This window comes from Aspergillus aculeatinus (assembly GCF_003184765.1).
Source record: "Aspergillus aculeatinus CBS 121060 unplaced genomic scaffold BO66scaffold_23, whole genome shotgun sequence".
Lineage (NCBI taxonomy): Eukaryota > Fungi > Ascomycota > Eurotiomycetes > Eurotiales > Aspergillaceae > Aspergillus > Aspergillus aculeatinus.
This window is the reverse complement of record NW_020291492.1, coordinates 293,651-319,579: the sequence shown is the minus strand read 5'-3', so window position 1 is coordinate 319,579 and position 25,929 is coordinate 293,651. Positions and strand designations below refer to the sequence as shown.

Here is a 25,929-nt window from a genome sequence, read left to right as displayed (position 1 = left end):
CCTACAGCGAGAAAGGAAATGGTACGTCCCACTAGGTGAACCAGTGAGCCAGACTGTCTTGAACCCCATTGAACATCAACTCCCCCCATAATCACGCCGTGTTCATCTCCTCCTCAGTCCGCCGACGAATCATCAACTGCTCCTGCGGTCCTCGCAGCGTCAACTCGGTGAACAGGCCCGCCGTGGTAGGCGGGGGCGGGATGACCTTGATCTCATACTTGGTGAAGATATGAGCGAACAGCAGCTTCAGCTCATCGGTGACGAAGAAGCGGCCAGGGCATGCGCGCTTCCCCATGCCGAAGGAGAGAAAGCGCTCCGAGGCGCGGGACATGGGTACGCGCGGCGCCGCGGCGTGCTCGACCTCGTAACGAGACGGATTGTAGGTGGTGGCCTCGGGCCACAGGCTGTCGTCGCGGTGGATGGCGTAGGCCGCGACGCTGATGCGCGCCCCGTGCGGCAGACGCAGGCCCCCGGTCTCCTTGTCGGCGGCCAGCGTCGCCCCCGTGGGGCTCGTGACCTGGCGGATGAGCCCCGGAAAGACGACCGCCAGCCGCAGGCTCTCCTTGAGCGCGTTCTCGATGCACCCCAGCTTGTCGATGTCCTTCTTCTCCGGCCGCTGCTGGCACTCGCGCAGCACCGTCCGCGCCTCCGCCGTCACCAGAGCCCGGTACCCCTGCGCCTCGCCCAGTGTCGTCAGGTCCGCCAGGCACTTGCTCATCGTGTTGGTCGTCGTCTCGATCGACGCCAGGTTCGCCATGCCCACGCGCGCGATCGTCCGCTGCTCTAATCCGGTCATGGGCTCGCCGCGTCGGACGGCGCGCTGCACAATCCACGTCAGGAACTCGTTCGGGAGCTCGTCCGCCGCCGATGCGTGCTCGGGCTGCTCTTCTATCCGCTTCACGTCGTGAATCCGCTGTCGCACCACGGACTGCAGGTGGCGGTTGAAGCCGGCCATGTAGAAACGATTAATCCATTTGACAATCGAGGAGACAGGGCCCTTCAGCGGCCGGGGCAGCAAGTCCTGGAACACGGTCTCGGGCATGACCGCCAGCCCTAACCCGACGGCGTCACGGATGTACTGCTCGTTGCGACCTGCGAGCCTCCCCATCTTCCCCGTTAGTGCGCGACTCTTAATTGCCATGGCAACTCAAAGGAAAGGGATCCGTACAAAGTTCCTTCCCAACGAACAACCTATTGGTAATCCGCGCAATGATGGTGCGCGTACTATCCTTGAGAGGGATCAAGCGCCACTCGGGCGAATCACCCCAGACGGCATGCAGCGCGTCCACTATCTCGTCGTTGATGTCGGCCGTCAGCCGCCCCAGGTTGTGCGTTAGTTCCTTGCGCAGCACCTCCTGCACCGAGTGGTCGCCGACCAGCCCGTCCTGCACGAAGGCGTGGAATTCGTCGTGGATCGGATCCATGCTCAGCACCGATTCCGGCTGGTCGATGATCCACCGGATGTATTTGGGTGGAAGGATGATCTGGGGTCGACCGAAGGCGATGGCGAGGGCGGCAGCGCGGCCTTTTTTGTTGCACTGGCGAGGAACGGGGATCAATCACTTGTCACTTGTGCGTGTGTGCAGGGTAGAGGGGGCCAAAGGAGAAACGTACCTCCAGATAGGCTTGCATGATGTTCTGCTTCATCAGGAAAAAGGATCGTGCCTTTGCACGCAGGTAGCCGAAGCTCTCTGGGGGTCGGTCGATCCATTGCACCTCCTTGGGAACGATGTACTCCCACGTAGTCAGCCTGTTGGCAAGGACAAGGAGTAGCAAGATGACGATCACCGCCAGACTGCCTTGTAAAAGGAGTGGGAGGTTCGAAAGACCTTTAATCATGACGAGAGCCCGAGGAACACACAACAAGAAAATATATTCGGGGGTGAAAAAAGGCGGAATCGAGGCAAAGAGAGACTGCTTATGGATGCCAGCCTTCATATATATCAGCTGCCAGAGCCGCAGCGCTAAAGGTCATCGGGCCAGTAGAGAGCCGTCGCGACTATTGAGGTCAGCCCACTCGCCGAGAGATCATTAAACAGCAGGCCATCGAGTGTCAGCCTGGCCGGAGTCGAGCCCACAGCAGCAGGCTATACGAGTGGGTCCGAGGCGGTTTTATGAATCGTGTGTAAGTGTATGGGGTGCCCGCTATGCAGCCTACAGGGCGGATCTATAATGATACAATGCTCTGTACTTCCTAGGTGGCTGAGACAGACAGACAAATGCGGTAATCATAATCAGTTCGAACATCTGGATCCACGACGGGGCCAATATACTATGAGAATACAAAAGTACGAGACTATCATGAATACTCCAGCCAAACTGGAACATCAAACCACCAGACCCATCGACGTCCCCCTCACGCCGCGGCCACCGGAGCCTCGCGCTGCGGCGCCTGGCGAATGGAGATCATGTCGTGCTCGCCCTCAGGCCGGACATGGCTGAGCGGGCGCGCAAAGGCATCGAACTTGCGACAATGATAGTTCTCGTAGCTCCAGACAGTCCCATCGTCGGCGGTGATCCGGGCCTGCTCGTTCGGACGCACAAAGTACGCCAGGGTGTATTTGGTCGCCCGGGCGTCGGTGTCGCTGGGCACGACGCGGTGCAGGGAGGGGATGATGCGCCCCCGCGAGAGGAACTTCAGGCAGTCGCCGAACTGGACGAAGAGCTGCGCCGGATTTGGCTCCACAAACTCCCAGTCCTGCCGCGCGACGTCGATGACCTGCAGCCCCCGCGCGGTGGCCGACAGCAGCGTCAGGCTGCCCACGTCCGTGTGCGCGATGTGTCCAAAGTTGCGCGACCCGGGCGGCTGCGGCGGATACTTCAGGAAGCCCAGGTTCGTGACCGAGGGCTCCGAGGGGTGATGGGCCGCCAGCAGCGCGTCGCCAAGATCCAGGACTTCGCTGACGCGCTGCAGAATGAGCTGCGCTGCTTGCTCGTAGTGCTCCATGCAGCGCGTGAGAGCCTCCCGGTGGGCGAAAACTAGGTCGGGGGACTGGAGTGCGGAACGGAAACTGGGCAGGAGAAACTCATTTTGGGGCAACTGAAATATAGACAATGGGTTAGCCTCGTTTGAGGTAGAAAGAGAAAGGGGAGGAGGGTAGGGTAGGGTAAGACAGGACACAGCGCCCAGGCAGAATACCATAAACATCTCGAATCCGTCGGGCTCTCCGGCCTTCGCGCCCTCTTCAATGCCCAAGGGCTTATATCTGTATGGCCACACGGACTGCCGGTCAGTGGACAGCCATCTAAGTCCGGTTGGACTTGGGGTCCAGGGATGTTGATATCATTTTTCTTACCCCGTGGTTCGAAACCGTCCCAGTGTCTTGAAATCAAAGCGCTTCTTGACGGGAGTGGGGATGTCGAAGACGTTCTCAGAGAATTTTTCAAGAAAGCAAATGTCCTCACGCAGCCTCACGCCCTCTGGACAGTCGAGATCCAGACTAAAGAAGCCATCCACGAGAGCTGCTTGCGTGAGCGACTGGAGGTCTTGCTCGGCACCCGTGATCAGTCCGTGGTAGGAGATTCGAGGCATGATGAAGCTTCACATATATGGCAGGGATTTAATGGAGAGTGGAGGGAATGTGTCAGGCGGACGTATTCCATGCCAGGGCGCCGGCGGTGCAGAGGGTCAGCGGCCTCCTTTTATGTTTCCCCTTCGTGTTCAGCCGAAATCAGAGCAGGCTAGGTGGCCTGATCCACTATCGTCTGAGCCAAGAGTCGACGCATGATATGATTTAAATAATGCAGAGCGTGTGAGGGCTACAGAGCCATTGCGTGGGAAACGCATATAAAGTTAGGGCAAAGGAGAACAGATACAGAGAACTCAACTCATTACAGCGAAGAAATTAGATGAATATAACTAATGAAGAGTACCATATATACATAGAACCTAGACACATAAGACATCAACCGACATAGATATTAAACAGCCAGTGATGTCTGGCCTCTTTGCTGCGAACCCGCTGTGAACCATCGAGCATAGCTCTTCCGGGCACTTGTCCACATCGTTCTGAGAGACAGCCGCTTTGCTTTCACTGACGGCAGGTCCTCCTCGAGAGACGCTTCGTCCTCACGGCGTGATCCCACTAAGACTGCCTGGGCGGAGTCGAACTGGTCGCTCAGACCCAGAAGAGAGGCTAAGTAGACCGCGTCCAAGAGATCGCCGCCCCTCTGTGCAAAGGAGGCTGCCGGCCTGGTCTTTCCCGTTGCGACCCCCCGACGACGCTGCAGGACTACTTCCCACTCAGGCCGTTGTTTGATCTGCAGATACGACGCCATGGCCAGGGGATCCTCGCCCGAGATCCGCTCCGTGATCTGCACCACCGGCGTCGATGACCTCTTCCCCTTCCCCCCGGACCGGGCCACGGGGGCCGATAACATCTCCTTGATAGTGCGAGATGGCTCGTCCACGAGAGTCGTGAGCGTCTCAGCGAGCATGAGCACATACTCCGATGCCATCTCCGGCGTGATGCTGTCAGGCCGGTAGGCTATACGTAGGTCCAGCGCGCCGTCCTCCCGGCTGACGGCCGTGACTCCTACGTCGACTGTCCATGTCGCGTCCAGCGCATCGAAGCTGGAAATAGCGTACTCCTGGCCGGTCATACGAACGGTCCCGTTCGTCTGCTCGGTGATGTGGTTCAGTGCGGATGTAAACCTCGTCGAGGTCGCCCAGTCGGTGCAGTCATGGAGGATGTCTCGGAAGCCCAGGTGTCCGTGCTCGAAGCTCTGAATCTGCTGCTCGCGCACAGCTTGCAGTATCTCGCGGGCTGTGAGAGCAGGAGAGGACAGCTGCATGCGGACGGGGAGCAGCGTGACGCAGCAGCCCGTTGCATTCATCATGGTGGCGTCGACGGTGCCCCGTGTGGAGACGGTGTCGGCGAACACCACGTCCTGGCTCTGGGCTACACGGGCCAAAGTGATCGCCCATGCTGCCTTCACTAGAACTGGGCTGGTGACGCCCGCAGACAGCGGGCTGGCGAGGGTCACCGTCCGTGGGGCGAGGTGGGCCACGGTAGACGGATACTGTCCGATGGCGGAGGTGGAGCGGCCCAGTTGGGGCATAGACGAGCCCGCCAACAGGTCGGTCCAGTAGTCGTACGTTTGTGCGGTGATGCGTTGCTGCTGGTGGTAGTAGAAGCTCGCGAAGGATGGGGATCGAGGCGGGATTGTGCCCTCGAACAGGCAGCGCAGGGTCTCCCAGATGACATTGATGGACACGGCATCGTACTCAGCGTGCGTCACGCGCAGGAGGAGTCGGTGTCGTGTGCTGTGCGCCTCCTCGACAATGGCCATCTGCGTGAAGGGTTCGCCCAAGCAGGGGGCTGGGAGCAGCTGGTGGTTGATGATCTCGGCCGTCTTCGCTTCGACCGTACGCTCCGTGTGGAAGATGGGGATGTCCGGCTCGTAGGCACTCTTGACCACCTGCAGCAGGCGGCTTTGATCGAAGATGTAGGCCGTGCGGAGGATAGGCAGGGCGCGGATGAGGTCGAAGCAGCTTTTGCGCAGCCGCTCCACGTCACAGGGGCCCTGGCCGTCGAGCAGGAAATGCGCACAGTTGGCCGCGGCGGGGGTCGTGAGCACGCCTGCCACCGTGAGGGCTTGAAAATCGGTGGTGGGCAGGATATCAACGACCTCGTCCGCACATCCGATGTTGCAAACGGGGGAGACCACTTCGTGGATAAATGCTTCGGGGTTATCGGTGTCGATTAAAGAAAACGGGACCACGCCTTCCTCTTCCTCCTCCTCCTCCTCCACCCCATCTTCTTTCTTCTCTTCTTCTAAACGTGCCTCTACACGCGCGCTCACGACCTCAGCCAGCTCAGACAGACAAGGGTGTTTGAAGATGTCCGCCACGCTTAGCTTGAACGAGCGAGAGCGTGATGCGGCCACCATGCGCATGGCGGCCAGAGAGTCTCCGCCAAGGTGAAAGAAGTTGTCATGGGCCCCGATTTCGTCGACCGGGAGATGGAGCCCATCAGCCCACAGGGCCTGAAGTCGGCGCTCCATCTCGGTGGAGGGCGCGACCTTGGGACCGTCGCCCACGCGATACTGCCGGAGATTGTCGTTGTCGTTGTCGTCGTTGTCTTGCAAGCGTGCCAGCATCGTGCGGAGGAGCTTGCGGTCCAGTTTGCCGGAGAGGTTGCGGCTCATCTCCGCAATGGGCACGAACACGGCCGGAACCATGTACACAGGCAGTGTTTGTAATAGGACGCCATACAGCTTGCTGAAGGCCATTCTTAGGACCGGGGATGGCGCCAGCAGTCCTGCCGGGGTGACTGCGCCACGGCGATATTCACTGTCTAGAGCAAACTCCATTGCGGCCACCAGGAAGGTCCGCTGCGTGTCCTCGTCGGTGAGCGGCTCCACGGCCACGGTACCCACACCGGGCAGATGGTGCAGGATCTGATGTTCAATCTCGCCGAGCTCGACACGCTGGCCCCGGATTTTGATCTGAGAGTCCATTCGCCCGAGGTGGATCAAAGTTCCATCCTCGTTTTGTTGCACAAGATCCCCCGTACGGTAGAGCCGGCGTCCGTGGAGGCCCAGACGCCGCGTGAACTCGGGATCGACGATAAATGAGGCCTGAGTGCGGACGGGGTCACCGAGGTATCCCCGTGCCAAGAAGGGCCCTTCAATCCAGAGCTCGCCGGGTGCGCCGAGAGGACTCAGCAGATGGGTTTGCGTGGGCTGCGTGACCCACAACCGGGTCGCCAAGGGGAACCCGATGTTGCTGACTTCATGGGCATTGGTATAGGGCCGAGTACAGGTACTCATGGACCCTTCGGTGGGCCCATAAGCGTTGTAGATATCGGCGTGGCCCAGCCAGATGCTGACAACGTCGGCCCGAACAGGCTCGCCTGTCAGAATCAGGGTCTTTAGGGCTGGCACGCGACTGGGCGCCACTTGCCGTGCAACAGTGGAGGTCAGCATCGCTGTGTTGACTTTCATGTCGGCCATCACCTCGGTGAGCTGGTTCATGCGGGCTTCCTCGGAGGGGATGCAGACGACGCCACCAAAGGCCGTCGTCGCAAAGGTGTCGGTGATAACATTGTCGAAAGTGTAAGAAGCAAACTGCAGGAACCGCGTCGCAGGCATGAGGCCCAGCCAGCGTCCCTGTTCGTCTAGACTCGTCGACATGGTTCCGTGCTCGATGACTACGCCCTTGGGCACGCCTGTACTGCCCGAGGTAAAGATAGCCCACGAGGCGTTGGACGGCGTCACTCCCGTCCCCGGCGCTTGTTGGCACCGTGGCCAAGTATCGAAATGATCCTGGTCGAGGGTGACGAGCTGGATGTTAGCGAGGTTGGTCAGCCCCTGCAGTCGCTTGGCCTGTGCAGAGCTGACGATGATGAGGCGTGCCCGCGAGGCGTCGAGGATAGTGTCAATGCGGGCCAAGGGGTGTGATATGCCCAAGGGCATGATGGCTCCCCCGGCTTGCATGATCCCCAGCATCGCCACAGCGCCCCATTTCGATTTCTCCATACAAACTCCCACAATGCCTTCTGGCCCGACCCCGAAGGAGACGAGCTGGTGGGCCACGCGCGCACCCGCCTCGTAGAATTCGCGGTAGGTCATATCTCCATCCCAGGCATGGATAGCGATGGCTGTGGGTGACCGTTCCACCTGTTCGCGTACCATCTCGGGGATACATTTTTCCAGCCGGGGCGGAACGTCCGCGTTCCAGTGCAGAATCCGCTGCTGATCCGCGTCATTGATGGCCAGAATCTCTGCTAGGGACTGTGATTGCGTGCTCGGATCGCATAGTCGGTGGAACAGGCAGGCGAAGTAGTCGATCACTCGTTTGACCTGGGTCGAAGCAATGATCTGCTTATCGTAGTGCACATCTACGGTGAGCTCCTGTGCCCCAAGCTGGCACTCGAGGGTCAGCGCATGTGCATTGAAGGGCTCGATTGGCAGGGGGACGGTCTCCAGGCCGGGGAAGTCTAATTGTCCTTGCGAATCCTTCTCTTCAGCCAGCTGGATGACCAGCAAGCTGCCCGTGTCCAGCGTGCTAGCCAATGTGGGCACCAATGCCTTGATCCCCTGTAGACCGGTATGCTCGTGGTCAATCATATGTGTTGCTTGCCGCTGCATTGCATCAAGATAATCGGCCACAGTCCTTGTGTGGTCGACTCGTGTACGAATTGGCACAGTCGTAATGGTTGGGCCCGCGATATCTGAAATGCCTCGAACCGGGGCATTGCGGCCGGAAACTGTGGCTGCGAAGGCGATGTCTCCATGTCCCGAGTACTGGGCCACGACCAGCCCCCATGCAGCGCGGAGGACGGTCGAGATTGTCACCTGGCCATGTCTCTGCGTCGGCGGAAGTGGGATTGTTGCATGAAAGTCGTTCTGTGGCAAGGCTTGCTTGTCTGAGACTCGTCGTGGCCAGCTGGCCATCACGTCGCCCTCCAACTGCTCGCGCCAGTAGTGCGTGCTCGCCACGGTGTCCGGGCGACCGTGTTGAAGATACCGGATGAATTGAGTGTAGGGCACCGAGGATGCAGACCGGCCCTGGCGGTAGATGTTCAGAAGGCGTTTGCTGAGTGCACCGACTGTCCAACCATCATACAAGGCATGGTGCGCAGTCCAGATGAAGTAGCATGCCCCCGTGGGCTCCTCGACAAACCCATAGCGAACCAGCGGCTGGCCCAGAGACATGCCCTGGGCGCGATCAGCCTGCAGGTACTGCTCAAGGTCTGTGCCTGATTGCCAGCAGATGTCGTCACGCACCACCACCTGCAGAGCGGGGGATTCACCGTCTACTAGGATTCGCGTGCGTAGGATACTGACTTCCGCGGACAGGGTCTCCCACGCCGCCTGGAACTGGTTGCGATCTACGGCGCTACCCATCGCATACACCTGTCGACTTACATAGGCTGCCGGCTGACGTGCCGTAACGGCCATCAAGCCCTCCTGCAATGGTGTGCAGGGGTAAACGTCCTCAATCTGATTCAAGCTCACTCCAACACTAGCCGCGATGCGGAGTAAGCGCTGTTCTCGCTCGGCTGTGGACTCAGCAGCATGGAGCTCGTCCCACAGCTCGAAGGGGGCAGGATTTTCGATGTCCTGTGCCAGTGTCTCTTCCAAGGGCCGGGCCGCGAGCGTGGCAGCCAAGTCTGCTAGCCGGGGTGACTTGAAGATATCTTCTACGCTCAGCTGCAGCCCGTGAGAGGCGGCGACGACAACCATCCGCATCGCCGTTACCGAGTCCCCGCCTAGGTGGAAGAAATTGTCGTTCATGGACACGTTGACCCCGGTGGAGAGGTCGAACACCTCCAGCCAGAGCGCATGCATCTTCTTCTCCAATGCGGTCACGGGCAAGGCCTGCATCTCAGCCTTGTCGTCGTGGATGTACTGTTGCAGGGTGGCCAGCGAGTGCTGTGCCAACAGGGCCCGGATGGCCCGCCGGTCAAGCTTGTTGTTGGCATTCGAGGGCATGTGATCCACAGGAAGGTATGCAGCGGGGACCATGTAGACCGGCAGAATGCGGAGCAGCGTCTGACGAAGCTCATTGAATCTGACGCGAAGGCGCTCAGAAGGGGGCAGGGGCTGCAGCGCATCAGTGGCAGTAGCAACAGTAGCAGCAGCAGTTGTTGTTGCAGCGGCGTCGTTGTCGTCGTTGCGCGTCTCGTCGACCAAGTCCATTACTGCTACCAGGCTGATCTGCTCGCCATCTCCCCCGTGCTGAACGCGCTCTACCGCGACGGTGCGCGCCCCGGCGAGATGTCGCTGGATTTGGTATTCTATCTCGCCCACCTCGATGCGCTGACCGCGGATCTTGACCTGGAGATCCCGGCGGCCGAGATGGATCAGCGATCCGTCCGGGTTCTGCTTGACCAGATCACCGGTCCGGTACAAGCGTCGACCTGCGAGGCCTAGTCGGGCAATGAAGTCGGGGTCCTGAACAAAGGCTGCTCGGGTCTTCTCGTCGTCATTGAGATAGCCCCGGGCTTGATTCGGGCCCTCAATCAAAAGCTCCCCGGGGGCGCCGATCGGGCAGAGGGAGTGATGGTTATCGGCATCCACCACCCACCACGTACAGGCGAGGGGGAAGCCAATGTTGGACGCAAGGGCGGCGTCGTGAATTGGTCGACTGCAGGAAGAATGGATCGAGCACTCGGAGGGGCCGTAGGCATTCAGCACAGTGGCATGCGGCGACCATAGGGCTACGGCTGCCGCGGTAACCGGTTCACCTACTAGGATCATCGTCCGCATTGAGGGAATTCTGTTAGGAACCAGCATCGACGCCACTGTCGAGGTCAAAGTGGCGCAGTTGACCCGCATGGCGCTCATGACCTCCGTGAGCCGATTGACGCGGTCATGTTCCGAGGGAATACAGACACACCCTCCCGCCCAGAGGGTGGTGATGATATCCTGAATTGTGGCGTCAAAGGTATGCGCTGCGAACTGCAGGGTACGGGTCGTCTCATCCATCTTAAAGGCAGCGCCATGTGCCTCGATACTAGTGCTGAGTGCCTGGTGCTCGAGAATCACCCCCTTCGGGGTGCCCGTGCTACCAGAGGTGTAGATGATCCACGCCATATTGTGTGGCTGCACCGTGCTCGTCTGCAGCAGTGCGGTGGTTTGTGCCAGGTTCAGCGGTGGGTGGCGAGCGATGAGTCCTTCGTCCACGATCAATAGTCGCAGGCCCAGTGACATCAGCCGTTGCTGCTGTTCACGATCCACGAGTACGGTCTCCACCGCTGCATCCTGTGCGATGGCCTGCACGCGAGGCAGAGGATGAGCCGCCCCGAGGGGAACGACCACGCCTCCGGCGTACAGAACCGCGAGTATGGCGACGGCAGCCCACTTGCTCTTGTCCATACACACTCCCACCGTGCGCTCCGGCTTCACGTCCAGGTCGTGCTGAAGATGGGCCGCCAGGCTCGCGGCCTGTCCTGAAAGCTCCTCGTAGGTCAAGTCGCCGTCCCAGGCGCTGATTGCGCATGCAGTGGGCTGGCGGACCACGCGATTGTACACAAGGGCATGGATACATTGCTCAACGCAGGTGGGAACAACCTGGTTCCAGTCCAGAATCTGCTCCTCGTCTTGGGGACTGATATGTAACTTGTGCAGCGGCTGTTGGAACCGGTCGGGGTTGGCGAGCTCCTTCACAAGATACACGAAGTGGTCGACCACCTTCTGAATATAGGCTGTAGCGACGACCTGCTCGTCATACTGGACGTCTACATCAATCTGCTGCCGTCCTAGCGTGCACTCGACCTGCAGTCCGAAGCTGCCAAAGTCCTCGAACGGTGTAGGGAGAGCCTCCAGGCCCGGAAGGGCGATAGGGCTGTTGGCACTTTCGGCGGCGGGCTGGACGACCAGGAGGTTGCGGAGGGCCAGAGCGGTGCTACCAGTGGCGTCAGGCAGCAGCTTTTTGATCTGTTGCAATCCAGTCTGCTCGTGGGGAATCATGTCTGTAGCTTGTCGCTGAATGGTCTGCAGCAGCTGGGCCACCGTCATACTTTTGTCGACTGATACGCGGACTGGCACCGTGGTTAGGGTTGGACCGGCGATGTCCTGGATCTGCCGCACAGGGGCATTGCGCCCCGACACGCTGGCGGCGAACACAATGTCGTTGTGTCCACTATACTGGGCCATCACAATTGCCCACGCAGCGCGCAGGATGGTGGAGATCAGAATGCCGCCGCTCAAGGGCGCTGGACTCGCCACGGCTGTCTGGATGCGCGATTGTGGCCTTGGGTGGTAGTCGTGCTGAGGCAGTGCAGGCCAGTCAGCCACCACCTCGCCCTCGGACTGTTCCCGCCAGTATTGAGCCGTCTCGACGGGATCCCGCGTGGTCAAGTACCGGATGAAGCGGGAATATGGAATGGTTGACGGGATCGAGGTCGCATGTTCCAATCCATTGTAGATCTGTGCGAAGCGCTGCGCGATCTCGCGCATCGTCCAGCCGTCGTATAAACTGTGATGTGCGGTCCAGATAAAATATGCTTTCTCACTCGACTCCGTCACCAAGCCATATCGCACGAGCGGCTGGTCCAATTTCATGCCTGCCTCGCGGTCCTCGGCAATGTAAGTCGCGACATCGGTGCCGACTCGCCAGACAATCGGGGCTTGTACCACCACTTGTAGGGCTTGCTGGTTGGGACCCATCATGAGACGCGTGCGCAGGATGGGCGTGGTCTGGGTCAATGTCTCCCAGGCCGCCTGGAATCGGTGCAGGTCGATGACGGCGGTCGAGAGGGAGTAGACCTGTCGACTGATGTAGGCGGCGGATTGACGCCCCGTAACCGCCATGAAGCCTTCCTGCAGTGGTGTGCAGGGGTATATATCTTCTATCCGATCCACATCTACCTGGCAACGAGCTGCGATCTCGCTCACGGCTTCGGGCGAGGCATTAGCCCACAAGCTCAAGGGCTCGGGATCTTGTTCCTCTGCCTGCTCCGCAGTAGTAACCAAGCTGAGCTCCGTCAGCCTCTGCGCCAGTTCACCGAGGCGTGGGTGGCGGAAGACGTCAGCGACGGTCAGATGTAGTTTGATGCGTTGCCAGGTTAGGGCTGCCAAGTGCATAGCGGCCACCGAGTCGCCTCCCAACTGGAAGAAATTGTCCTGCAGGCCCACGCTCTCTGCCCTCTCAATCCCCAGGGCTTCCAGCCAGAGACTCTGTAATGTACGCTCCATGTCAGTTGCAGGGGCGACTTTCTTACGCCCCTCGAGATACTGCTGCATCGACTCAGCGGACATGGCAGCCAGCTGCTCCCGCAAGGCTCGCCGATCCAGCTTCCCAGAGAGATTGCGCGGCATATGGGCGACGGGGACGTATGCGCTTGGGACCATGTGTGTTGGGAGCACCTGGAACAGGGCGCTATGGAGATCCTGGAACGCCGCCTGCATCGCTTCTGTGGGTGGCACAGCATTGTCCGTAGCTTTCAGCTGGTGGTCCTCCTTATTCCCGTCCTTCTCCTCGTCTCCGCTCAGATATCTACTCCCCGACATAAACTCGATGGCAGCCACTAACACCGGCGAGCCCTGGGCTCCGCGCTGAAGCAGCACCGCCGCCACAAACCGGGTCTCAGCCAGAGACTGGACGATCTGCTGTTCGATCTCGCCGATCTCGACTCTCTGACCGCGGATCTTGACTTGCGTGTCACGGCGCGCCACATACACGAATGACCCGTCATCCTTCTGACGGACGATATCCCCACTACGGTAGACACGTCGCCCTGGGGCTAGGCCGAATCGCGCCATAAAGCCTGGATCAACAAGGAACTGGGACTGGGTCTTGTCAGCATTGTTGAGGTACCCGCGCGCCAACTGCGGCCCCTCGATCAGCAGCTCGCCCGGCGCGCCGATGGGACACAAGCGATCGTGGTTCTGGGGATCAGCCACCCACAGGCGAGTGCCGATGGGCGTGCCGATGTTATGGATCTCGTCGATGTTCTGGACCGGGCCGGCTGCCGAGGAGAAGATGGAGCACTCCGAGGGACCGTAGCAGTTGAAGAGGTCGACCTTGGTCCGCCAGCGATTGGTCACCTCAATGGTTGCGGGCTCGCCGCCCAGAACGACCGTGCGCAGACTGGGAGCCTCCTCGGGCGTGAAGAGTCCGGCCACGGTGTAGGTGGTGGCCAGCGCGTTGACATGGGTCTGGCGCATGAACGCCGTCAGCTGGCGCATGTCCAGCCGGTCCTCTTCCGACGGCACACAGCTCAGCCCGCCCCAGGCCCAGGTGGTGAAGTAATCCTCGATCGTGCCGTCGAAGGTATGCGCCGCGTACTGCAGCTTGCGCGTATGGGGCCCAAACCCATACCGCGTGCCGTGGGCCCGGATGCTCGTACACAGGGTCCCATGCTCGAGCACGGCGCCTTTAGGGGTTCCCGTTGTCCCGGATGTGTAGATGACCCAGGCAGCATGGTCAGGGGCGACACTGACAGGGGGGACAGGGGGTACGAATGCAACCTCATTGTTGAGAGTGACAGTGGTAGACAGACTCTCGAAAAGCTGCGAATCGACCACGAGGAGGGAACAATCGACTTGGCCGTTTAAGCGGTCGTGTTCCGGGCCGTCCACCAAAGTCACGCTCACCGCAGCGTCGTGGAGAATTGTCTCAATTCGCTGGATGGGATGACTGACGCTCAAGGGCACCACGACTCCCCCAGCCTGGAGGGTGGCCAACAGCGCAACCGCCGCCCATTTGGACTTGGCCATCGAAACACCCACCATCCGCTCTGGTCCAACCCCGAGTGCAACGAGGCGGTGGGCTAAGAGACTAGCAAGATGTGTCAGTTCACGGTAGCTGAGCTGCCCATCCCAAGCCCAAACCGCTAGCGCTGTAGGGCGAGCCTGTGCCTGCTCTTCCACCAGCTCGTGGATACATTTCTCGACGCGCTCCGGGACGGTGGCATTCCAGACCGCAATCTGTGCGTGATCGACACGGCTGAGTAGATCCAGCTCACGCAGGGACGAGCGTTGGAGACTGGGATCACACAGCACCGCGACGATGTGTGAGAACTGATTGAGCACACGGGTCACATATGCCGGTGCAACGACCATCTCGTCGAACCGCGCCTGCACCCCAATCGTTGTCCCCAGCGTACACTCGACATTCAGTCCATAACTATCGAAATCCTCTACGGCGAGGGGCAAGGCCTCAATCCCGGGGAAGTCGAGCGTCGTGTCACTCTCGGCAGCGGGTTGAATAACCAGCAGGTTGCGCAGCTGCAACGCCGGATGGCCGCGGATGCCCTGGAGTCCGGTGTGCTCGTACGCTATCATCTGGATTGCTTGCTCCTGTACCCCTCGCAGGAAGTCTGCCACCGTCTGGGTCTGATCACCGCCGGTCTGGATACGCAGGGGCACGGTGGTGATCGTCGGCGCGATGATCTCGCTCACGCCGGGCACCGGGGCGTTGCGGCCGGAGACGTTCGCGGCAAATACTACGTCTGGCTGGCCGGAGAACTGGGCCATGACTAGACCCCACGCGGCGCGCAGCACGTTCGCCATGGCGATATTGCCTGGTCCAGCATTGGGACCCAGGGTGACCTCCTTGCGGATTGAAGTCCGGGCTCGGGGCTCGTAGCCCGCGTGCGGCAGAGGCGGCCAGTCGGTCACCACCTCCTCCCCGGCGAGCTGCTTGTTCCAATACTGCTGGCTCTCGGAGGCATTGATGTGCGTGAGATAGCGAATGAAGCGCGTGAACGGGATAGAACGCGGGATGTAGTCCTCGGCGTTGTAAATGTGTATCAGCTCCTGGCACAGGAGACGCACAGTAAAGCCATCGTAGATACTGTGATGGGCCGTCCAGAGAAACACCGTGTCACCGGACGGTGAATTAACAAGACCATACCGCGCCAGAGGAGCTCCAAGGTGAATACCAACCGCCTCGTCCTGCTGAAGATACTCATCCAGGCTGGAGTGCTTGTGCCAGACGATCGTATCGCGGACCACGACCTGCCAGGCGCCCTCACTGTCGATAACTGCGCGGGTTCGCAGAATAGGGGTATGTGCGGCCAGGGTCTGCCAGGCTGCCTGGAACCGAGGAAGATCGATCTCGGCAGACAGCGCGTACATTTGCCGGCTGACATACGCCGACGATTGACGGGCAGTGCTGGCCAGAAGGCCCTCTTGCAACGCTGTACATGGATAGACGTCTTCGACCTGGTCCACGGCCACGCCACATTGCTCGGCGATAAGGGCTAGGCGCCCCGCGCGCGTCTCGGGATTGGCATTGACAGCCTGTTCCCAGATGGTGAATGGCGCCGGGTCTTGCACCTCCACTGTACCACTTGTCTCCTCTTTCTCACTGAGTCGCTCCTCAATAACGCGCGCGAGGTCCGACAGCCGCGGGTGCTGGAAGACGTCCGCCACGACTAACCTCCACCCCTTGTGCGTCCGGGTGGCCGTGGCCACCATCCGCATGGCCGTGACCGAATCACCCCCAAGCTGGAAGAAGTTATCGTGGGCACCGACCTCGGCAATGGGCATCCGGAGCGCCTGCGCCCATAGCTGCTGCACGGCAGTCTCCATGGGGGTCGAGGGCGCTACCTTACGGAGCTCTGCCCCATCCCCCCACTCACTGTCCTCTGCGGTGTATTGCCCTAGACTGACGGACGAGACTGCGTTGAGGAAGACCTGCACAGCTCGACGATCCAGCTTCCCCGAAAGGTTAAGCGGGATCGCCGTGACCGGCACATACATCGCAGGCACCATATATGTCGGGAGGACATCTAGCAGCCCCTGGCGCAGGGCCTTGAAGGCAGACCGCAGGGCTGGCGTGGGAGGCAGGGTCGCCAGGACTGCATCCTTGGTCTGCTCGCCTTCTTTGCGGAACTCGATGGCGGCCACCAGGGTCATCTTGGCGTCGTGCTCGAGCAGATGCACCACGGCGGTCTCCGCGTCGGGCAATTGCTGCGTGATCTGGTGCTCGATCTCGCCGATTTCCACGCGTTGGCCCCGGATCTTGACCTGCGTGTCCCGTCGTCCGAGGTAGGTGAAGGATCCATCCGCGTGCTGGCAGACAAGATCCCCGGTGCGATAGATGCGACAGCCCGAAGGCGAGGACAGGAAGGCCGGCGGGGCCAAAAAGGCTGCAGCCGTCTTCTCGGGGTTGTTCAGATACTCCCGGGCCATTAACGGGCCCTCAATCAGCAGTTCTCCCGGCGCACCGATGGGACACAGCTTGTCATGACTGTGCGGATGGACCACCCAGTGACGCGTGGCCATGGGGGTGCCGATCGTGAGCGCCTCCTCGGGGCGTGACAGCGGTCCATTTGCGGTGCAGACTGACCCCTCGGACGGGCCGTAGGTATTGTAGATCGCGACCCCGGGCTGACTCCAGAGGGCGATGACTTCGGGTGTTAGGGCTTCGCCGGTCAAGGCCAGTGTCCGCAGCGACGGGGCATCAGCGGGAGACAGCAATCGGGCCACTGTAGGCGTAAGACTGGCGAAATTGACCTGCATGCTGCGAATAGTGGTTGCGAGGGCATTGACCCGGTCACTCTCGGACGGGATACACACGCAGCCTCCGTAGATGAGTGTGGCCGAGACATCCGAGATACTGACGTCGAAGGTGAAAGGGGAGAACTGCAGAGTGCGGGTCTCGCTGGTGATCTTCATCTTTCGGGCCTGTGTCTGCATGCTTGTACACAGCCCGCCGTGCTCCAAGACCACGCCTTTCGGTGTCCCTGTACTGCCTGACGTGTAGATGATCCAGGCGGCGTTATCGGGCGACACGCTGGTGGTGGGGGCGCTGGTATGCGGCACCAGGGTCGTGCGAAGACCGGCGTCGACGACGACCAGGCGGACAGAGAGGGCCAAGGGGCTGAGTCGTGCACGCTGCTCGGCGTCCACCAGGATCACGTCGGCCTCGGTGTCGTTGACTATCACCTCGATACGCGAGAGAGGATGCGTCACCCCGAGAGGCACGATCACACCCCCCGCGAATAATATGCCAAACATTGCCACGATTGCCCACTTCGACTTATTCATGCACAGGCTCACCTTCGTCTCGGGGCCGACACCAATGTCGACCAGGAAGTGCGCAAGGTGAATCGCCTCGTCGAACAATTCTTGATACGTCAGGTCCCCATCCCACGCACACACAGCAGGGGCTTCAGGACGAGCAACCACCTGCTTGCGGACTAGCTCGTGAATGGTCTCATCGACACGCGAGATGTCGACTTGTGCATTGTGCTCGAAGATCAGCTGCTGGTCCGCGGGACTGATGAGATCTAGGTCGCCCAGGCGGCGCGACTTGACGCATGCGGGCGTGTATAACTGCTGGACGAGGTGGATGAGATGCGCGAGGATGCGGTCCACCTGGTGTGTGGGCACGATGTTTTCATCGTACCGGATGGCGACGCGTAGGTCGGTGGGACTCAAAGTGCAGTCGACAGTTAGGGCATGGCTGTCGAACTCGATGCCCGCCTCGCTGGTCGTCAGTGGCCGGACGCCGGGGAATTGGTGCAGTGCATCGGCCTCATCGGCAGTCTGCACCACCAGCACATTTCGCAGATCGAGTGCAGGGGCGGACTCTGGCGGGATGAGGGTCTTGATTGTCTGGAGCCCCGTGTGCTCGTGGTCGATCATTTGTGCGGCCTGCTGTTGCACCGCGTCCAGAAACGAGGTCACGTCTTGCGTCCAGTCAACGTGCATGCGCACGGGGACGGTGGTAATCGTGGGCGCCACGATGCTCTCAATCCCCTGCACCGGTGCGTTCCGACCTGATACTGTGGCGGCGAAGACGAAATCATCGTGGCCTGAGTACTGGGCCATCAGCAGCGCCCAGGCAGCCCGCACTACGTTGGATGCCGTCACCGTGTCGCCGCCGGACCCGTGTGCAGGAAGTGAGACCTGGCGTGTCCGTTCCAAGCCTGGACGGGGCCGATAGTCGACATGAGGGAGAGGAGGCCAATTGCTCATCACGTCCCCTTGGAGCTGATCCGTCCAGTACGCGGCGCGGTCCTTTGCCCTACTAACATCATCAATCTGCTCCTTGGCCTCCTGGTCGCGGAGAAACCGGAGAAACCGAGTGAACGGCACCGAGGAGGGCACTTCACCCGACTCAAATATAGTTGCAAGATGACGATACAGCAGAAGGGTGCTCCACCCATCATACAAGCTGTGGTGGGCTGTCCACACAAAGAACCGTTGGCCAGACTCCTGGTCTTGAACCAACCCGTATCGTGCCAGCGGTGTTCCCAGTCCCATTTCCTGCTGCTGATCGGCGCGCAGATACTCCTCCAGATCGCTACCGTGGTGCCAGACTATCTCATCGTCGAGGACGACCTGATGCAGGGCCGTGGCAGACTCGCTGCCAACGACAATGCGCGTGCGGAGGATGGGCGTCACAGCCACCAGAGTCCGCCAGGCGTCCTGGAAGCGGTCGAGATCCAGACCCGGGTCCAGCGTAAAGGTCTGGCGGTTGACATAGGCCGAGGACTGTCGACCCGTAATCGCCATAAGGCCTTGTTGCAAGGGCGTGCACGGATAGACGTCCTGGATCTTCGCCACGGCCGTCCCGCATTGCTTCGCGATCTCCTGCAACTGATCCTGCACCTGCGCCTCATCGGGGCTGTCGTCACCCAACCACAAAGAGAACCGCTCAGGATCCGCATCCTCCCGAGCCTCTGGCCTCTGAGTCTGCACTCGGCTGCTCAAGCGTTCTGCCAGATCCACTAGTCGAGGCTGCTGGAAGAGATCCGCCACGGTGACTTGGAGTGCGCGGCCTGTTGCGCTCGCCACCATGCGCATCGCGACCACCGAGTCGCCGCCAATCTGGAAGAAGTTGTCGTGGATATTGATTTGAGAGACAGATACGCGCAAGGCACTGGCCCAGAGCTCCTGCAGCTGGCGTTGAAGCGGCGTGATAGGCTCGTCACCAACTTCATTGCTCATCGACAGATAGGGCTGGCGGTCCGCCGGAGAGATGGCTGTCACTAGATCTCTGATGGCGCGGCGGTCCAACTTCCCCGAGGCGTTCAACGGCATCTCGAGAATGGGGAGGAATACCGCCGGCACCATGTAGGTAGGCAGCAGCTGGAACAGCGTGCCGCGCAGCTGTCGGAGGGCCGTGTTAAGGGCCGGTGTGGGCTGCAGTAACCCATGCGCCAGGAGGGCTCCCTCACGATAGGCCACGCCTTCTTGGAAATCCACCACCGCGGTCAGACTGACCTGTTCAGCGCCTGGGTCCTGCACTAGCTCTACTGCTACGGATCGTGCACCGACCAGCTGCTGGGTGATCTGATACTCGATTTCGCCCACCTCGACCCGCTGGCCGCGGATCTTGATCTGCGTGTCGCGCCGGCCGAGATGGGTGATTGACCCATCCTCGTTCTGACGCACCAGGTCCCCCGTCCGATACATACGTCGCCGTTGGTGAGAAGGGTAGGCTGCTGGATTGTCGTGGAGCGCGAGCTCCTGCAGAAAGGCCGGCTCGACGACGAACGCCGCTCGAGTCTTGACCTCATCGTTCAGATACTCCCGTGCCAGCAACGGCCCTTCAATCAGGAGCTCGCCGGGCGCTCCAATAGGGCACAATTGGTGATAGTCGGCGACGTCGACGACCCACAGCCGCGTGCCCATGCCGGTGCCGATGATGGCGGCCTGCTTGGGATCGGTCAAGGGTGCACTGCACGTCGAGTGGATCGAGCATTCCGACGGTCCGTACGCGTTCAGAACGGTGACATAGGGCAGCCACTGTGCAACCACGTCTGGTTTGACCGGTTCGCCAACCAGGGCCAGTTGCTGCATTGATGGTACATCCGGGGGATGAATCAGGCGGGCCACCGTCGAGGTCAGGGTTGCGAACGTCACCCCCATCGTGTGCATTGCCTGGGTCAGGTTGCTCATACGATCTGCCTCGCTGGGTACACAGACCACGCCGCCCCAGGCAAGGGTGGTGAAGTAATCTTGGATACAGGCATCGAAGGTATGAGCGGCGAACTGGAGCATTCGCGTGTGCGATCCCATACCAAACCGTGACCCGTGGGCCTGGATGCTACTGCAAAGAGCGCGATGTTGCAAGACCACTCCCTTGGGCTTCCCTGTACTGCCTGAGGTATAGATGACCCAGGCCGCGTTCTCTGGGTTGACCGTCGCAGGGATCTCCTCCCGCACAGGCAGGGTGCGTAGCAGAGTAGCATCAACCACCACGAGCTGTACATTCTCGGAGAGATCGGAACTAGCGAGTCGATCCCGTTGCTCCGCATCGACTAGGATGATCTGCGCCTTGGTGTCCTCCAGGATACCAGCTAAACGAGCCGGGGGATGGGCCACACCCAGCGGGACAACTACTCCGCCAGCTTGAAGCACCGCGAGCATGGCTACGCCCGCCCATCTAGACTTATCCATGCACAGCCCAACCATGGTCTCTGCGCCAACTTGCAAAGTCTGGAGATAACAGGCCAGCTGGTTCGCGTGGGTCGCCAGTTCCTGGTACGTTAGATTGCCGTCCCAGGCACAGATGGCGGTGGCATCGGGGTGTTGGGCGACTTTCTCTGCCACGAGGTGATGGATGCACCGCTCAATGCGCGGAGGTGCGGAGCGATTCCACTGCAGGATGGCAGCCCTATCCTCGGGACTAACAAGAGAGATATCGCCGAGTCGCTCGCGGCCGGAGCGGGTGCTGTAGAGCTGCTGCACCACATGTTCCAAGCCGCGCACGAGTCGCCGGACGTGAGGACCTGGAATAACATTCTCATCGTAGCGTGTTTCCACGGTGATGGTGTCGTCCCCAAGCGAGCACTGCACGGTCAAGCCGTAGATGTCGAACCCCTGTAAATTCACAGGAAGCGCCTCCAGACCGGGCAAGTTGGTTCCCTCGTCGCCCCAGTCAGCCTGGATGGCCAGCAGATTGCGCACCTCGAGCACGGGGCGGAGCTCGGGCGCCAGCTTCCCAATTCCGTGCAAGCCGGCGTGCTCGAACTCGATCATCTCCGTCGCCTGCTGCTGCACCGTGCGCAGGAAGTCCCGCACTGACTGGTCCGGGTCGACATCGACACGGACCGGCACGGTGGTGATTGTCGGCGCTGCCAGTTCGGCCACCTGCCACACTGGAAGATTGCGGCCGGCGAGCGTCATCCCGAAGACCACGCGGTGGCCTTGGCCCGCCTGTTTGGCCATAACCATCGCCCATGCGGCCCGGATGATGGTGGGCAGTAGCGAGGCGGGGTGTTGGTGGACCGTCGAGCGCGGCAGGCGCATCGTGTAGACGTCGCGGTGCATGGGCCGGGGCTGATAGTCTGCCCGAGGCAAGGGGGGCCAATTGACAACCAGGTCCCCCTGCAGTTTCGTCGACCAGTATTGGGCGTCGGAGGCAGAGTCTCGGCGCAGCAGATGCCAAATGAACCGGGTGTAGGGGACCGTGGGAGGGATGCGGTCATGAAGGTAGATATCGATCAGGTGTCGGTACAGCAGGGCGGCGCTCCAGCCGTCGTAGACGCTGTGATGCGCCGTCCAGACCAGGAAGCGCTCGGTGGGATGCTGAACCAGCGCAAAACGCACCAGGGGCTGGCCGAGTTGGATGCCCTGCGCCTCATCTGCAGCCACGTACTGATCGAGATCGGTGCTATGGTGCCAGACCAGAGGGCATCGGACCACCACCTGCAACGAACCGCCCTGACTGTCCTCCTCCAGGTCCACCACGATACGCGTGCGCAGGATGGGGGTTACGGCAGCCAACGTGTGCCAGGCTGCCTGGAGGCGATCCACGTCGATCGAGCTGCCCAGTCGGTACACCTGTCGACTCACGTAGGCCGTGGGCTGGTGGGCAGTGACTGCGATAAGACCCTCCTGGATCGAGGTACAGGGGTAGATGTCCTCAATCTCCTCCACCGTGACACCACACTGTTGAGCAATGCGTGCGAGCCGTTGTTGAAGAGTGCGGCTTGGGAATTGGGCGTCTTCAGGCACTTGCCACAGGGCAAAGGGTTCTGGATCGGCCTCTTCGGTCTGCTTCTCCATGTTCGCCATGGCCCGTCCTTTCACACTGCGAGCGAGATCCGACAAAATCGGATGTTGGAAGATCTCCGCGACAGTCAGATGGTGTTGACGCGCGTCGGGGATTGCCACCATGCGCATCGCGGCGACAGAGTCACCGCCAATCTGGAAGAAGTCATCCTCGCGGCCGATGGTGTCTGGTGCGAGGGCCAGCGTCTTGGCCCACCAGTCCCGCACCCGTTGCTCCATCTCCGTCGAGGGCACCGCTTTGGGCCCTGCATTTGGCATGTATTGTTGCAGGTCCGAGGTCGAGAGGCTGTTCAGGTATGTACGTAGAGCCTGCCGGTCGAGCTTCCCCGACGCATTGGTGGGCATCGCCTCCACCGGGATATACAGCGTGGGCACCATGTACGTTGGGAGGGACTGGAGGAGCTTCTTCCGCAGGTCTTCTGCAATGGAGCGCAGCTTGTCGCTCCCGTATGAGGTGTTGGCAGCGAAATCCATTGCTGCCACCAGGTAGATCTGAGTGCCGCGTTCCACCAGCTCCACCGCAACGGTGTTCAACCCCGGAAGATGCTGCGCAATATTGTACTCGATATCGCCCACATCCACGCGTTGACCGCGGATCTTGACCTGCTGGCTATTGCAGCGGCCAAGATAGAGCAGCGATCCGTCCGGATTTTGACTTACCAGATCACCGGTCCGGTACATACGACGTCCGGTTTTCGGGAGACCCAGCTGTGTTATAAACTGCGGGTCGACGACGAAGCTGGCCGTGGTCTTCGCCTCGTCGTGAAGATAGCCACGGGCCAGTAGGGGCCCTTCGATCAGCAGCTCGCCCGGGGCGCCGATGGGACACAGAGTCTGGTGATCGGTCGCCTGCACCACCCAAAAGTTGGACGCCATGGGCCGGCCAATGTTTCGAGCCTGGTCGATGTGGAACAAGCGTTGGCTATTTGAAACCACGATGGAGCATTCCGACGGGCCATAGGAGTTGAACACGCTCGCTCGTCGGGCCCAGGTCGACAAGATCGCGGGCTTTAACGGCTCTCCACTTAGGGCTAACGTGGTCAGGGAGGGCACCGTCGCCGGGGAGAGGGTGGCGGCCACCGTGGATGTTAATTCCACGTAGGTGACCTCCATACGCGCAGCTGTCGCGGCCAATGCGTTCATGCGCTCCTCCTCAGACGGCACGCAAACACATCCCCCGGCCTGCAGGGTGCTGAAGATGTCGCACAGGCTGACATCAAAGGTGTAGGCCGCGAATTGCAGTGTCCGTGTATATTGATCAATCCCCACAGCAGCTGCATGGGCTATGAGGCTGGTACACAGCGATCGGTGCTCCAGCACCACACCCTTTGGGGTACCTGTACTCCCTGAGGTATATACCACCCATGCTGTATTCTGTGGCGTGACGCCGGTGTGTGGCGGTTCTGTATTGGGGCTCAGGCTCGCTATCAGCGTGGCATCAACAACAAGCGTGTTCAAGCCGTCGTTATCCAGCCGGTCTTCCTGGCTCTGGTCGACCAGAATCACGCGCGGGCCAGCGTCCTGAACAATACCCTGCAAGCGAGCCAGTGGGCTACGCACCGATAAGGGCAGGACTGCAGCGCCAGCCTGGAGAATGGCCAACATGGCCACCACCGCCCACTTGGACTTGTTCATACACAGTCCCACTGGCTGTTCGGGGCCGACACCCAGCCCGACCAGGTAATGGGCTAGCGCAATACTCTGGCTTGCTAAATCGGCGTACTGCCACTGGCCATCCCATGCGTCGACCGCGAGCGCCGTCGGCCGCAACCGCACCTGTTCTGCGACCAGATCTTGAATACACCGGTCCACCGATGCGGGCACGGTAGTGTTCCATTCTAGGAGCTGCTGCTGGTCGGATGGAGAGATTCTGACGGCGTCCTGCAAGAGCCGATCCCGAGCTGACGGACGGCTGAGCTCCTGCACCAAGAAGGAGAACTGGTCCATGACTTTGGCCAGGTCCGCGGGGGCGATCACCTTGTCATCGTACATGACCTCCACCGCTACGGCCTGGCGCCCCAAAGTGCACTCCACGTTGACGGCGTAGCTGTCGAAGTCCTCCAGGGGCAGCGACACCGGGCTCAGTCCCGGAAAGGCCTGGTAGACGTCGCGTTCGGAGGCGGGCTGAATGACCAGCAAGTTCTGGAGGTCCAAGGCCCCGCTCAATTCTGGTAGCATGGTCTTTATCTTCTGCAGTCCGGTATGCTCATACTCGATCATCTCCGTCGCGTGACGCTGCACGGCCTGCAGAAATCCCCCTACAGTCTGCGTGCGATCAATGCGGATGCGCACGGGGACGGTGGTGATCAGGGGGGCGGCGATCTCGGCGACCTGCGAGACAGGGGCATTGCGCCCCGACAGGGTGGCCGCGAAGATGATGTCGTTCTGGCCAGTGTACTGGGCCAGAACGAGCGCCCACGCGGCGCGCAGGATATGCGACATCATGACCACGCCCTGCTCGGCCCCGTCGCGCATCGAGATCTCACCCCTGAACTGGGTCCGGGGACTGGGCTGATAGTTGGGGGCAGGCAGCGCCGGCCAGTGCGCCATCGAATTCTCCCCCTGCAGTTGGTCGTGCCAATAGTTGGCGGCGAGGACCGGATCTTTACCTTCTACGTAGCGCACGAAGCGCGTGTAAGGAATTGAGAGGGGCAGCTGGTTGTGGAAGTAGATGGCGGCGAGACGGCGGTAGAGCAGGGTTGCACTCCATCCATCGTAGACACTGTGGTGCGCAGTCCACACAAAAACCGCCCCCTCGCCGTTCGTGTCGTCCGATCTGGGGATGAGACCCCACCGGGCCAAGGGCTGCCCGAGCTGCATTCCTTCTTTGCGATCCTCCGCCAGATAGCTTTTCAGGGTGGTGCCATGTCGCCATGGGATGTGTTGGCGACTCACTACCTGCAACGACCGGCCGCTCGGGCCCATACAGATGCGGGTGCGTAGAACGGCGGTTCTGGCGATCAAGGTCTCCCAGGCCGCTTGGAACCGCTCGAGGTCGATGGTGGGTGCCAGGGTAAATGCGCGGCGGTCGACGTAGGCCGCCGGTTTACGGGCCGTGATGGCCACCAGACCTTCCTGCAATGGGGTGCAGGCGTACACATCTTCGATCATATCAACTTCGATCCCGCATTGCGTCGCCACCCGCTCCAGAAGTAGGGATTGTTCTTCGGGACTTGCCTGGGTGTAGTCCTGCCACAGGCTGAAGGGTGCGGATTCGGCTTCCTCGAGTCGCGAGGCCCTCGTGGGCATCGGAGCCGTGGGTTGTGCATTTTCTCGTGACGGTCGTACTTTCACGGTCGAGAAGAGCTCGGTAATGCTGGTTGCATTGATTATTGCGCCCGTCTGCACCTCCATTCCTCGCTCCTCGCAGCGCGCAATCAGGTTGATGGCGGCTATGGAGTCCCCGCCCAGTCCGATGAACGATTGCGACGCATCTAGCTTGTCGACCTCGATGCTGAGTACCTCGGCGCAGATGCTTTGGAACTCCTCTTCGTGGGC

The 25,929-nt window shown here is 60.7% G+C and overlaps 4 protein-coding genes across 4 annotated transcripts; all 4 read right to left on the bottom strand.

Moving 5' to 3' along the window:
- Nucleotides 1–91: 91 nt before the first annotated feature.
- Nucleotides 92–1,871, bottom strand: BO66DRAFT_471350 (cytochrome P450; the record flags this gene model as incomplete). The annotated part of the gene is made up of 3 exons (XM_025652850.1): nt 1,615–1,871; nt 1,169–1,538; nt 92–1,092 (listed from the first exon to the last, which is right to left on the bottom strand). Exons 1-3 carry the CDS (start codon nt 1,837–1,839, stop codon nt 92–94), a joined length of 1,596 nt encoding a protein of 531 aa, XP_025504175.1. The 5' UTR covers nt 1,840–1,871.
- An 820-nt stretch (nt 1,872–2,691) lies between these two features.
- BO66DRAFT_428737 (Clavaminate synthase-like protein) lies at nt 2,692–3,584 on the bottom strand (the record flags this gene model as incomplete). The annotated part of the gene is made up of 3 exons (XM_025650421.1): nt 3,297–3,584; nt 3,140–3,206; nt 2,692–3,040 (listed from the first exon to the last, which is right to left on the bottom strand). Coding segments are annotated over exons 1-3 (651 nt in total), but the record flags the coding sequence as incomplete, so codon positions are not given.
- Nucleotides 3,585–3,877: 293 nt separating this feature from the next.
- On the bottom strand, nt 3,878–14,973 carry BO66DRAFT_451212 (acetyl-CoA synthetase-like protein). Its single transcript, XM_025651858.1, has one exon. It carries the CDS (start codon nt 14,965–14,967, stop codon nt 3,922–3,924), a length of 11,046 nt encoding a protein of 3,681 aa, XP_025504173.1. The 5' UTR covers nt 14,968–14,973; the 3' UTR covers nt 3,878–3,921.
- A 1,149-nt stretch (nt 14,974–16,122) lies between these two features.
- On the bottom strand, nt 16,123–22,905 carry BO66DRAFT_451210 (acetyl-CoA synthetase-like protein; the record flags this gene model as incomplete). Its single annotated transcript, XM_025651857.1, has 1 exon — nt 16,123–22,905. A coding segment is annotated over one exon (6,783 nt), but the record flags the coding sequence as incomplete, so codon positions are not given.
- Between the last annotated feature and the right edge of the window lie 3,024 nt (nt 22,906–25,929).

Excerpts from the sequence above, each read along its gene's own strand:
- BO66DRAFT_451212 (XM_025651858.1), bottom strand. The coding sequence starts at position 14,967 with ATGGCGAACGTGCTGCGCGCCGCGTGGGGTCTAGTCATGGCCCAGTTC.